The sequence below is a fragment of the Crocodylus porosus genome, unplaced genomic scaffold (assembly GCF_001723895.1).
Source record: "Crocodylus porosus isolate Cpor-Errol unplaced genomic scaffold, CroPor_comp1, whole genome shotgun sequence".
In the NCBI taxonomy this organism is placed as follows: Eukaryota; Metazoa; Chordata; order Crocodylia; family Crocodylidae; genus Crocodylus; species Crocodylus porosus.
The window spans coordinates 2,858,047-2,872,582 of NW_017728886.1; the positions used below are offsets into that span (position 1 = coordinate 2,858,047).

At 43.7% G+C, this 14,536-nt stretch overlaps 1 protein-coding gene across 1 annotated transcript in view; it reads left to right on the plus strand.

Moving 5' to 3' along the window:
• Nucleotides 1-12,952: 12,952 nt before the first annotated feature.
• The window catches only part of LOC109314775 (vasoactive intestinal polypeptide receptor-like), a 54,406-nt gene continuing 52,822 nt past the window's right edge, over nucleotides 12,953-14,536 (plus strand). The window contains exon 1 of the mRNA XM_019542501.1: nucleotides 12,953-12,998. Within this exon, the coding sequence (XP_019398046.1) occupies nucleotides 12,953-12,998 (46 nt within the window). The remainder of the gene's footprint in view (nucleotides 12,999-14,536) is intronic.

The window sequence follows — 14,536 nt, forward strand, 5'->3', positions numbered from 1 at the left end:
TGCACAGTAAATCCCTGATCCCTTCCCTCCATCATGTCTCTATGCCTTAAGTGGAACACAATGAAGTAGTGGAAGCCTAGTTCAGACGCATTTAAACCATTTTTTGCCCTCATTTCTAATTATCCACTGCTTGTAACCAATCAAGTTAAACCAGTGTAAGTGACTGTTGCTTAACTGAAATGCACTGTATTAAGAGATTTTGCTGGTCTAATTAGGGCCTTGTTAGACTTTATGCTATAAGCTGAACAAATGTTAATCGGCTTAGTGCAGTTCAGCTTAGTGGAACAGTTACACACTAAGGGGAAAAGCCTGCTCTGATTGCCCCTCACCTGCACAGGTGTGACTTTCCAATAGAGACCTGATGAGCAGGGACAGGACAAGGAGCTAGGGGAAGGACAAGCTCCCTGCTTCCTCAGGGGAGAGAAGGTGCTGCAGCCCCAGCTCCTGGAAGCCATGGTACCTCTGGCCACCGCTCTGACCAGCTCTGCTCTTTCTGGATCCAAGTTGGGGAGGGAACAACACTGCTCAGATGGACTTTGCTCCCCACTGGGAGCAGAACTAGCTGGGTCCACACAGGGGAGCCTCTCCTGCTCGGCCCCGGCTGGCTCTGCTCCTGGCGGAAGCAGAACCAGTCAGAGCAAATGGTGACGGGAAGCACAGTGGGCGCACTGCTTCCTGGGATACTGGAGGACTTCAACTTGGGCAGAAAAACTACAGAGAATGACAGCAAGTGGATAAAACAGGAGCAAATTAACCAGATCGGTGATATTGTTACCTGGGGTGGGGTAACATTAAGCCAAACATGGACTGCTTTAAGCCACTTAAAAGGTGTTAACATACAGCCAGTCCAGGGGTTAAGATCTCCAGAAGTTGCCTAAAGTTACCGTGTAACAAGGCCCTTCCACAGACATTCCATTCTCTTCAGTTACGTTGCTGCACTTTTATAGTCTGGACAGGTCAGATTGTGTTCCAGCTAGTAGGTCTCCAAATGGACCTAAGTGCAATTCTGTTTCATTGTGTTCAAGTCCCTGAAGATCCATTAATGCTTCTGTTTTTGTAACACACCATCGCCTTACCCTTAAGACTGAGTCACAAAAAAGCAGCAAGGGGTGGAGAGAACCCACCCACTTTTTCCAATAACTATTTTTCAAGCACAGGATGAAACAGAACTGCACTTAGGCACCTTAATCTACTTATGTTCCTAATAAGTGGAATAGAATCTGGCCCCATGTGAATGCATCTTTTCTGTTTCTGACGTTGCCATCAGGCCATGTTCTGCAAGTTACTTGAGGCCTGACTTTTGCAAGCATGAGCATTCAGAGTATCTAATAAACTCAATAGGAGCTGCAGGGACTCAGCACCTCCAAAAGGTAGACTTTCATCTTTTCAGTGCCTCAGTTTCCCCATTTATGAAAGAAGCAAAATTGCATTCACCTACTTCACAGGAAAGTTGTGAGCCTTAATTAATATTTCTTAACAGTACTCCCAACTTTAAGCATACAAAAAATGTGACCTATACCCCCAAATTTGTGAGATTTAAAATTGAAAAGTGGCTCTACATGCACTGGATATAGTTTAATGTTGCTCAACACTTCCTATTATATGACTTCATTTTCAGTTGCAGCTGTTCCATGGAGAAACTCTTTTGCCTCAAGCTTTTGGTAACTGAGACCCAGCCCAGGCTTCTACCACCTGAGTTTCAGGAGTAAACGACAGCAGTAGAAAGTTGTTATCTTCATGGTGGCTCAACCACTACATTGTGCACACACATACGCTCACATTTCCCAAATGAGTTTCACAGTTATTTGCTAGATGACAGAGGAATGCTGTGATTCCAGGATCCTGGGTTTGGTTCCAGATGCCTTAAGTGATTAAAGACCCTTCTGCCCTTGACCCATCCAGTGCATCTCCATCTCCTCCCTCTATGAATACCCCCTACTCCTGCCCTTCTCCTTGACCTATTCCTGTTCATCCTCCCATATCCTGTACTTCCTCTTATTACTTCCTGTTTCCTCCTCCTGTTGCTTTCCTTGGCTCCTGGCCAGGTGTCCCCATGCTATTCCTGTCCTTTTGCTCCACCATCCCTGGCTTATTCCACATACTACTACCCTACCCTACCCTACTTCTGCTCCTGTCTGTCTCTCTCCCACCTGACCACATTCAAAATGAAAAGAGAATCACAGAGCGACAGAAATACGGGACTGGTAAGGACCTCAGAAGGATGCATCTAGTCCAAAGGCAGATACACCTGGTCTAAACCACCCCAGTCAAATTATTCTTACCTGCACTTAAAAACTTCTAAGGATAAAGATTTTGTGTCTTCTCTAGGTTATCTGCTCCAGTACTTATCCGCCCTAACATCCAGAAACTTCTTCCTAATATCCACTCGAAATCTTCCTTGTTGTAGTTTCACCCCATTACCTCTTGTCTTCTGTCCTGTGGCGAACAGTTGATCACCAGTCTCTTTCCGACAACAATTATCAATGCCCTCCTCCCCACCCCTTCTTTTCTTCTTCAGACTAAATAATCACAACTCTTCCAGACTTGCCACTTCTTCAGACTAAATATTCACAACTCTTCCAAACTTGCAATGTATGTCATCATTTCTGGAACTCTCATCATTTTGGTTGCTTTCCCTTAGACTCGTTCCAATTTATCCACCTCTTTCTTGAAATGTGGCGGTGCCCAAAACTGAACACAGTAATCCAAGTGAGGCCCCCAGTGCTGAACAGAATGGAAGAATCACTTCCTGTGATTGTGCGTGGCACTCTCGTTAATACATCTCTGTCACTAGGTTTTTTGGCAATGATATGCTCTGAATGATGTGACTGTGTAAAGTAACACTTATGATGCTTATGATGTGTATATGCACTTTAGAGTGTTCTGCATCAGATGTGCCTTCTTCGAAGTATTGCCAGAGATGATGCAAAGGATTGTGGGAATCATCTGTAACTTAGAGGCCTCAGGCATAGGCCAGCAAAAGTAAGGCATGACTGAGCTGCTAAACTAAATGGAAAAACAAAAAAGATGGGAATGGGTGACAGAGAATAGGGAATTGGACCATAAAGTAGACTGAACTCCTCTTTGTCCGGCATGTCCGGTCCACCAAAGCAAGCTCTCGTCAGCCACAAACACAAAGTGCATAGGTAAAACTTTCCAAAGCGTCTTAAGTCAGGTCGGCACTGTTGAAAATGTCACCCTGTATCTCAACTCTGCTCTTTCTTACCAACCTGCAAACTTGGCATGCCTCTCGTGAAGTCAGGTCTTACCTCCAATTTACACCAGTGACTAGTGCCTGGAATCTGACCCTGCGCACTTACCTGAAACAGGAAGACCACATCATTGATTTGATGGCTCTCTAAATAAGCAGCAACTAGAAGACCCTGAATTTTATGTGAACCAATTACAGGCACTTTAAATAGAGATAGGTCAACAGGTATTAAATAGATATGGGGTATTTTTTCCTATTTTGAGAATCCACATTCGTACTTTCCTATTATATCTCCAAGAGCCTAACTAGGCCATTTTCTGTTTGTATTTGAAATCTTTTTTTTTTTCCTTATCTCCTTGGATTTTTAGACCAATAGAAATAAGTCAAGAGACCATGGAAAGTCTTGTGCCGCCCCTTTTTGAGGCTGTGCCAGGAGTTATTTTAAATGCATTGATCTCAACTATGTCCCAGTGACTATGGGGCCTTATACAAGACGGATTGTATTCTTGGCATCTTGCTAAGTGTTTTTAACCAGGTAAAGCATGATTGGCTGGGAGGTTATAAATTTATCATAACATATCTGCAGCATGGTACTACTGTACAAAGCTCTGGCCATTGTATCCTCTTGGTCTTCTCTGCTTTCCATATATTCAGCTAAACCCTTTCATCATTATCTATCTGCCTTTATTATTCTGGGTATTACCACTTTATAATGGATGTTATAACTGAATCAATTTGAACATGACAAGAGAAGATCCATCAGACATGAGTCATTGCCTGTCAAAGACCGATCCCCTACAGTCACAAGTTAAAGCAAATTTGTGCCACCCACCATCACCACCCTGCACATATCCAAAGCAAAAGGAAGCACCTAGCATGGAGATTATGACCCTAATTCTGCAAATGGGTCCATCCGTGCTAATAAAATTAAGCGTGTGGTTGACATTTGACAGGATCTGGGCCACAACAATCTGATTGTCTGCTGCCTTTAGCCTTGTTTAGTCAACTTACACCGATGCAAAGGGGGTATAAAATAGAACAGTCAAAATCAGTAAAAAGTGTCTTTTTGGCAGAACCGCATTCACGTTTGTTGATACCAAAGGAATAATTTTTCACTTATATAAAAAATGGTCTTTCTTATTGTTTTTCCCTTAAAACACTTTTAATTTTCAGTCATTTAACCACAGGCCTCTCATTCTTTTTTTTTCCTTTTTCTATTTTCCTATTGAAATGGGAGAGGGATAAAAGAACAAGGGGAAAAAAGGAGGGCGGGAAGAGAGAACTGGACCCATGACAATTTTTTTTTTAACCAGGTAAAACATGATCGGCAGGCAAGTTATAAATCTGTCATAACATATCTGCAGCATGGTGCTACTGTACAAAGCTCTGGCAGTGGTATTCTCTTGATCTTCTCTGCTTTCCAGGAAAAAAACAGAAAAAATAAAAAAGGTAAATAGTCTATTTGGTTAAATTTTCATTCCCACCCCCCATAAAAAGGTGATTTTTGCGGAAAACCTTTCTAAACTAAGAAACTCAGCCCAACTCAAGGGCAGCGTTTCCCTCCCTCTCCTTTGTACAGGGACTACCGGAGGATTGAGGCAGGGAGAAGCAGGTGTGGCTTCTGCAGACAAATGCTGATTTTTGCATTCACATTCATACCTTGTGAACAGTGCGCCCATGTTAAATGACTGGATACTCCCGTACAAAGCAATGCAATTGCTAGAAGAGCCAGGTGGCTTTCCAAGATAAAAAAATGCCTTATTTGAAGCTTGGTTTCACCTTAGATTTTGGGGATTTGCTCATAACAAGTGTGTCATGATGTCTGTCCAGCAAAATATTGGGAATTAAAATGCTCAGAGTTTTTTGTTAAACACACTTGTGCCTCTAATGCACTTGTCAACTAGCCTATGCATCCCCACATAAATAATAACAAGCTGCTTCTGCCATTTGTAAATGTGGTTAATACTTTAGATAGAGCAGTAGAGCCGTATGCTTGCAGATGTGAAGACCCTACATTCAAATCCATTTAGCCTATAATTCGTGAAGCTGTGACATCTCTGCTTGAGGAGAACTCGGGGATTTTATACTTGGAAATAGTCTTTATCATGCACTGCTATGGTAGTCTCTAAAGATTCCAGTTCAAAGTGGCCTCCTATTGTGCACTATGCTATGAGGTCCCTTTTAAATTACTTTAAAATGTCACTGATTTGAATACTGGTGTTAAGGACTGGAGTCACGGGGATTAAAATTTTCAAGCTAGAGAACAATAAAGATATAATTTCTAAAGAGCATCACTCTTCATCCTATTCCCATTGCCACCAATATTAGAGCCTTCATAGCGTAGCCGTTGCCAGATCCAAATAAGAATATAATATGATGGAGGCCTACAAAATCCTGCCTGGCATAGAGAAAGTAAATAGGGATTTACTATTTATCACCTTCCAAAGTACTAGAGCTAGAGGGCACACAAGGAATTCATTATGATTCAGGTTTCGAACAAATAACAGGAATTTCTTTTTCACATGTGGGACTTATCACCGCAGGTTGTTACAGGGACTGATCATTTTAACCAATTTTTAAAAGCAACTCGACACATCCATGCAAGATATCAGTTACTGATTAGCTTTATATGCCATCCTTCCCAAGGGCAGCTTCCAACAAAAGACAAAACTTATCAAAGCAGAGTAAAATGGGCAGACACTGGGCAGGTCCACCAGTGAGTATTAAACATGATAGTCAAAGGTAAAGCCTCAGAGTTAGGACTTCCTGGGACTTGGAGTGCTGGAAGTCAAAAGAGAAGAGGGATAGGGGACAGATAAGTCTGAACAAGCCCGACATAGCTTCTTTTCCCGTCAGCAAGCCGTCTGTGGCACTGTGAGACCGAATGCTGGGCTGGATGGACTGATGATCTGTCCATCTTAAGAATGCGGGTCATATCAGAGATCAATGATGAGTAAGTTATTTTCCCTTCTTCAAACTCCAGAGAAACCTGTACTGGAGTTTTACAGTGCTATACCTAATTAGGCAAAAAAAATGGTGCAGTTTGCATAAAACAAATGGGAGGAGGAGAACGATGCACATTTACTAGGAGAGTAGAGATTGGCCATGCACCATAAGGGAAGCAGAAGAACAGCACGTAGTGTTCAGCAAAGCAAGAGCAGCAGGAAAATAACCGGCCATGTGAACACAGTGGAGCAGGGCTGTGGCCGTAAGCACTGGAGACCAAACCAGTGTGAAAAAATAAGTCACTGAGAAACTGGATATTTCTGTATGTCCTGCAGTATTTTGACACCACAAGGCAGGCTTGCTTCTGCACTTGCTAGGTTTTGTGTAGGCTGCAGCCACAGCAATATCTAAAGAGTGATTCTATCAGGGCAAGACTCAGTCAGATAGAAAGAGGCCTTTTGGCTGGAGGCACAGCTTCTGAAAATATCTTTGACAAAAGTAATTACCAGCATTTCTCAGAGATCTAATCACCTGCATATTCACTTAAGCTGAGTTTGCAAAACTTCTTGCAAATGTCATCTGGTGGCTCCCAACAGCGTGGCGTCTCCCCAGTGATATCCTCCTAACGAGATGCATCGACCAGTGCATCTCGTGTAAAACTAAGGACGAGATACTCCTGCTGTACTCAGAGCTGGTGAGACCGCAGCTGGAGTATTGCATCCAGTTCTGGGTGCTGCATTTCACTAAGGACGTGGAAAAACTTGAGCAGGTCCAGAGAAGAGCCACCCGTATGGTCAGGGGCTTGCAAGGCAGAGGGACCTGGGCCTTTTTAGCCTAAAGAAGAGAAGGCTGAGAGGGGACTTGATAGCAGCTTACCGCTATATCAGAGGAGTGCATCAGGAGCTCGTGAAGACCAGGGCCAATGGATACAAACTCCTGGAAGGCCACTTCAGGCTTAATACCAGGAAAAACTCCTTCACAGTCAGGGTGTCCAGATTGTGGAATAAACTCCCTGCAGAGGTGGTGCAGTCACCTACCCTGGAGGTTTTCAAGAGGAGACTGGACTGTCACCTTAGTGGGGTCACTTGACCCCAGTTGTCTTCCTGCCTAAAGTGGGAGGGCTAGACCTGATGATCTGCAAGGTCCCTTCCAGCCCTTACAATCTATGAATCTATAAGATTGCAGGATATCAGGTATCTTCCAAACAATCTGGAAGAAGAGTTTTGGCTACAGAAAGTTGGGATGGTAGAGGCATGGCAGAGTCAACTTGTTAAAAAAGGGATGGGGGCCATTATTCAGAAGCTGTTCATAGAATCATAGGAAATATATTATTACAACTATAGAGGAATAGGGCTAAAAGGGACTTCAGGAGGTCATCTAGTCCAGGTTCCTGCTCAAGGCTCAACATTAGGAAAAGCTTCTTCATAGTCAGGGTGTCCAGACTATGGAATAAGTGTGGTGCAATCGCCTACCCTGGAAACCTTCAAGAGGACACTGGATGGTCGCCTCGCCGAGATTACCTGGCCCCAGTTGTCTTTCCTGCCTAGTGCAGGGGGGCTGGACCCGATGATCTTCCAAGGGCCCTTCCAGCCCCTAACATCTATGAAGGCAGGATCACCCATGTCTAAACAATCCTATGCAAGAGCATGCCTAACCTGTTCTTCAGATTGCACGGCCAGCCCCCGAAGAACAAAGAACACCCTAACCTGCCATCAGTGGGATGAGAGCACTATCCATGTCCTGCCATTGCAAGGGCGGAAGTTGCGTGTTAACTACATGCAAGAGATCTTTTGAATCTTTCTGTTACAAAAAAATGTAGTAGAGCCAGTCCTGTATAATAACTAATCTAGATTATTATCTCACGGTGAAGTCCAGGCCCCAAGAGACTTAGTGTATTTTCTTTTTCCCATTGGCTTCAGGGGAGCCACAATTCCCCATGGAGTATGGCAAGAGTTTTTACATGTACTGGTCAGGCTGCAGTGGGTATCTGCACCTGCTGAGAGACTGAAAAGATGTTAAGAATGAAAACACTATCACCAGTAGTTTGTAACACTTAACTATTGACTGACCCTATTATTTAGCCTGCTCTCAACCCTTGCTTACTCAAGTCCAACACATTTGTGTAAAGATTCTCTCTATTGTTCTCTCTGCTCTGCTGGGTTCTTGCTGCCCTTCCATTACACTGCCAGCAAATTGTTTAGCCTCTTTGTTAGCAGCCCAGGTGACCTAATCACTAGTTTCTTCAGTTCACATCTCTTCCACGGTCACTCCCAACTAAGTTTATACTCCAGGAAATTCAATTTCCAAGTTCTGCTTTCTGTATAGAAAAGCGGTGCTGTAAATAATGAAGTGAAAACATTCACCAACATTTTATTCTCCCCTTGTAATTTAAATTCCCTTGTAGAAGGATTCATTCTGTTTTTATCATTCTGCTCTAGTGCCTCGCTCCAGACAAGTTTCTCAGAAATCAAGATGGCTTAAAGGCAGGAAAGACATGGCTCTTTCTATTAGTATTCTATAGAATATTCTATATAGATTCTTCTTAAGTGAAATAATTACATACGCCATTTGTGACCAACCTCTGCCCAATGAAAGAATTATATATGCAGGGGTTTGCTATTTGTAAGCTGTTTTTTAATGTATGCATTGCTCTACATTTATGTTAGGGATGGCTGAAAAGTGCTTCCACTTGGAGCAGAATGGGGTAGGCACTTGTGATCATCTGAAACCAGCCACGGATAACGCTCTGTTCTTGGGCAGATCTGGGATTTGGTAAAGGGAGGTATGGGGGCAGCAACTGGTGCTGCAGGGGTGGCTGCTCCCATCTCCCCACACCCACCGAGGCAGACAGACCACCCCATGGGAACAGCAGCAAAAAGGATGTAACCATGCCACTTCATCCCCTCCAGATCCTCTCCTGGCTCTGTTTCCCACACAGATGAGTTGTCCACTTATGGCAGAAAATCCCATTGTCCCTGAGGAGCAGAGTTGTCAACTCCAATCTTCATCCTAGGCGGTTCCTTTAAATAGAGCGTCAACCAGATTGACTGAGTATTTTTTATGAGAAGAAGCCAGCACACATCAGAGGGCAGGTGGGTCAGGTGCTTGCATTACCCCGTGGTGCTGAAGAGATGGACTGCGACAGTCTTTGCCAATTGGTTTCCTGAAACCTGGTGGCTTCATGCCAGGGTATATCATATTGATGATGTCGCAGTGGGAGACAGATGAAGCCAAGCCGTTATCTACCAAGATGGGTTGGAATACCCTAGCCAATCTACAGTGGTACAAAGTGATACCCATGGATGCAGCTATAGGAGGTCAGGTGGTGAGAAGGAAGGGCATGTTTGGGTCCTGGCCTGTCAGGTATTGAAGCCAGAGTACAACGAGAAGGATTCAGTGAATCCTTGTGCTGCAGGAAGTGTGCACTGTCCTTCAGTAAGCTTTGAACTTGTGTAGAGTCTGGGTCTTCCTCATGGAACCAGGGTCCTGAGTCTGGTTGGCAGAGATTTGGGGGACTGAACACTGTTTTAGGCAATGCCATGTTAAAGCCCTTTTGGGCAGTAAGGTCCTTGATTCTGAAGAGCAGGACCAGTCACATGGATGCAATTGAGATGAGATTTTGCCCTTTTGCCTTTTTTGACGTGAATGCTGTAATATTCCAGAGTGACAAGTCCTGAAGTCATTCATTCATCACCATCACCAGCAAGGTGTCAGCAAACTCCCCTATGAACCTGCCAGTCTTAGGTGGCCTGCATAGGAGCATAAAATCCATAGTAGTTATAGGTCTGGTTCCTTTCTTCAGATGCTGAATGTGAACAAATTGTCTTACTTGAGGTCTCATTTTTTTTGGTTGCCTGAATACAAAATGGATGCAGGACAAACTGCTTTTTTGCCCAATTTGAGGCTATGCTGGGGCGAGTCACCTTGGGGATCATGCATTGTTCAGCTTCAGTTTTTGTTCGTGTTGCTTTGTGCTACGTTTTCTAGCCCCTACTTAAAATAATGGCCCCAGTCAGATGATAAGTAGCCAATATTTGATATCTGTTTTCTTACATCTGTAGCTTTCTTGGACAATTTCTTCTCTAGTTGAAGTGATAAATATATTTATTTGTTGAGAACTATGACCTGATAAAGTGCCTGGGGTGGATGGAATAGGAGCGCTCTTTCTCTCTCAGGTACTCGTATGTGCTGGATAAATGGTGCCAAAACAGCGATGGACATCATCATAATAGCAAGAATAGTGCTTGATAAAACTGAGCCCAAGAAACAGGGCGTGCATCAATGGTATCAAATATCTACTCCCGTGTATTTTGTTCTGTGACACATCATGGAAGCAATGACTGGCCATGTACAAGTCGCAACGCTTGTTGTTCGGCAAGTGCAGCCAAAGAAGGCTTTACACTTTTGTGATCGTTGTTCTTTGAGGCTGCCTGGCCGAATGTGATACAACCGCTACTTGCTTGAAACGAATTGAGCTCGTTGAGGGCTGACTCCATGATGGAGTCCTGCACTTAGGATGGAGCAATCCCATGTGCTGCTATACCCTGGGGACCGACTGGGACAGGGGACAGTAAACTGAATAGGAGCCAGCAGTGTGGCCTTGTTGCCAAGAAAGCTAACAGCATTCTGTGCTGCATCAGTAGATGTGTTACCAGCAGACCAAGGGAAGTGATTATTTCCCTGTATTCAGCACTGGCGAGGCCACATCTGGAGTCCTGTGTTCAGTTTTGAGGCCCCCCACTATGGAAGGGATGTGGACAAATCGGTGAAGTCTTGCAGATGGCAATGAAAATGGTTTGAGGGTTCGGGCACATGTCTTCTGAAGAGAGGCTGAGGGAACTGGGCTTATTTAGTCTGGAGAAGACCAAGGGGGGATTGAATAGCAGCCTTCAACTAGCTGCGGGGGGGCTGCAAAGAGCATGGAGCTGGACTGGTCTCAGTGGGGGCAGATGACAGAACAAGGAGCAATGGGCTCAAGTTGCAGCAAAGAAATTTAGGTTGGATATTAAGAAAAAAATTCTCAGGAGGAGGGTAGTAAAGCACTGGACCAGGTTACGCAGAGAGGTGGTGGACTCTCCATCCTTGGAGGATTTTAAGGCCTGGTTTGACAAAGCCTTCGGTGGGATGATGTAGATGGGGCTGGTCCTGCTTTGAGTAGGGGATTGGACTAGATGTGACCTCCTGAGGTCCCTTCCAGCCCTCATTGTCTGTGATTCTGCAGAGCTGTACCACTGTGGTACCACAAGACTGTAGATAAACACGGGACCTCAAGTCTTCAGGACTTTCCTTCTGGAGCCTTCCACCAGCATTGGGTTCACATCCAAAAGGTTTCATACTTCCTTAACTGTAAAAACAATAATAAGACACAGTGCAATCTTCCCAGGGAACTTATGGACTTTCCTTCACTGGAGGTTTTTCAACAGGCATCTATTTGGGTTGGTTTAGGAACAGCGGATCCTGCGTCTGTGCCAGGGGGCTGATCTAAATAACCTTCAAGGTGCCTCTCAACCCTTGGAGTCTACCATTTTCATCCTTGTAAATGGTGAGATGGGTCTCTGCTTTGCTACTGCTGTAGTAGCACCATAGGTCTGGCTGAGGTCTCCTTGAAAATGTGGTTGTGCAAATGAAAATTTTCATCTGGCTTCCAAAAATATTTAGAAGTGAAGGGAAAGGAAAGCTGTGTAGTAATCAGCAGTGATAGTGACCCCACTGCAGAGCTTCAGATGCCCAGATAGTGAGATGGCATAGCAATCTGTTTGACTTTTTTCCATTTTCTTTATCCAGCCTCTGATATCAGTCCATTTGCTTATACCAGGAATACTTAGTCAGGGTGTTGTGGCACCCTGGAGTACTGCCAGATCCTTTGAAAGGTGCCACAAGGTGTGAAGAGATTAAAATAAATGCAGGCTGAAGGTTGTTCCTGGCTGGCCAATTCCCCACACCCACTGCTCAGCCCCTCTGCAAGGAAATCACCACTGCAATGTATATTATAAGGCTGCCTCTTAAAGACTATCTAAATTGGAGATGCATAGGCTTTCAAGATCCCAAGCTTACTTCATCAGATGAGTGCCTAATGAACTGAGCTTGTGTTCACAAAAGCTTTTGCATCTCTGATCTGGTTAGGCTAAGGTGCAAATCTACCTTGCCATCTGCTGGACTTCAGACTAACGTGACTGACTACCTCACTCTGGTATAGAAATGAGTTTTGAAATAGGGTGCTATTCAATGCACAAAGTTATGCAGGGGTGCCTGGGGTCCAGTGAAGGATGCCTCAAGTCCAGAAAAATTTTGAGAGCCTCTGCCTTACATTATATCTCATTAGCACCAAAATGATGCCTGCTCCTAAATCAAAGTATAACAGAAGGACACTTTTATAAACAGTTTATGTAGCAAAGGGAAGCTTTTATACCCACTTCTGTTCACTTGCCCATTGCTTCATGTCACTGCTCCTACCTTCTTTCCTTAAGAAAAAGTTTTGAAGCAGATGTTTAATTCTTAGTTCTCATCCCCAGCTCTTAATGCAACTAGTTTACTTAAAAATGATAGATCTACATGGAAAACAGTGAAGTCAAATCTTTGTTTATCGCCCAAAAGAGAATAAAGGAGAAAAAAGCAGTTGCTAACATTTGTAAAGGCTTTAGGTAATTCTATTTGCATCATTTCAATAGGCAGTGCTGTTGTGAAGGTTATAAGTGATGCATTTAACATGTAGGAGGAACAGTGAAAAGGAAATGAAAAATTGCTATTAGCTCATCCTCCCCGTTTTGTGTAGGTTCAGGATTGTGCCCTAAAAAAATGGCCAATGAAGAGAAAAAGTTAATTGCAAGTATTTTTGCAAGTGGTAAGTCTTGATTAAGTTTGGGAGAATATGAGCCATACTTCATTTGTTAATTTGGAAAGGTTGTACTTTTGAAGTGATGTTCATACACACAGTCGCAAAAGCAAAGAACGGTTTTAATAAAGCACTGAAATGTCAAGTCCAGGACTAAGACCAGTCCAGCTCCATGCTCTTTGCAGCCCCCCCGCAGCTAGTTGAAGGCTGCTATTCAATCCCCCCTTGGTCTTCTCCAGACACACCGCAGCAAAGAACGGTTTTAATAAAGCACTGAAATGTCAAGTCCAGGACTAAATGAAGCTCGTTTTAGCAGGAGGAAGTTTATGCAAGTCCATTCATTTGATCAGGCAACAGAGACAACCCTGTACAACTGCGACAAGTCGGAAACAGTGATTTTTTTTTTTTTATAATCAAATAATTAATAGAACATTCACTCTAATTGATGTGGCTGTGAGTCACCAGCTCAAATGTATTATTAAAACTATTTGGATCATTTTAGCATGCAAAGCAATTGTGATTTGTTCACCGAACAGTTGCTAAACTCACCAACTTAAATAGTTAGAACCAGCAGTTTGGCCAGGTCTGTTTTGTCCAAATTAGAATGAAAATGACTCAGTAGATTTCGTGCTTACTAAAGTTTTTCTGACATCTACCTGAATTCTCCAATGCTGTATTTCTTCCTATGCCTCCTGTGAGACCCTCTAAACGATTTCCTCTCATTCCCTTTTATACCCTTGATGTGTGTGATTGTCATATATTTTAGTACCAGCTAGCTATGCTATGTAACCCACCCCTGATCCTGCTCTGGTGATGTCAGTGGCAACTATGGGCACATCTATATGTGCATGAACGTGCTCTTCCTAATGGGTATTAATAAATGTGCATTAGGCTGCCCTAATGCACAGTACCAGAAGTGCACGTTTTATAAGTGACACTTAGTGCTGAATAGCCTGTTTTACTGTGCATTAGTGTAATTCCACCATTTTTTAGGTGATGCATTAATGCGCAGGAAAACAGGCTACTGTGCATTAAAGTGCACCCTATATCATTGACTGTTGATTTTACTTGGACTATTACCTTCAATGGGAGCAGGGTGGCAAACAATGAAATGCAGATACCCCGTTCCTTTGCTAACCCCTGGGAGATGGTAGGAGGGATAAACAAAAAAATGAGAAATGCTATTGTCAGAACTATCCCTAGATATGTCAAAAGGAAAAGAGCAGAATGGCCCTTTTTTCTCGATGCAACCATCTATCAAGTTATGGTATAATGGTATTCTCATTTGAAATGGCTCTCTGCATGTTTCCATTGTTGGCTGCCATAGTCTTCCAGCTTAGTTTCATAGTTTGTAGGGTCAGAAGGGACCTGAGCAGATCAAGTCTGACCCCCTGCCATAGCAGGAAAAAGTACTGGGGTCAAACGACCCCGGCAAGGTTTTTATCCAGCCTCCTCTTAAAGACCCCCAGGGTAGGAGCCAGCACCACTTCTCTTGGAAGTTGGTTCCAGATCCTAGCCACCCTGACCGTGAAGTAGCACCTCCTGAT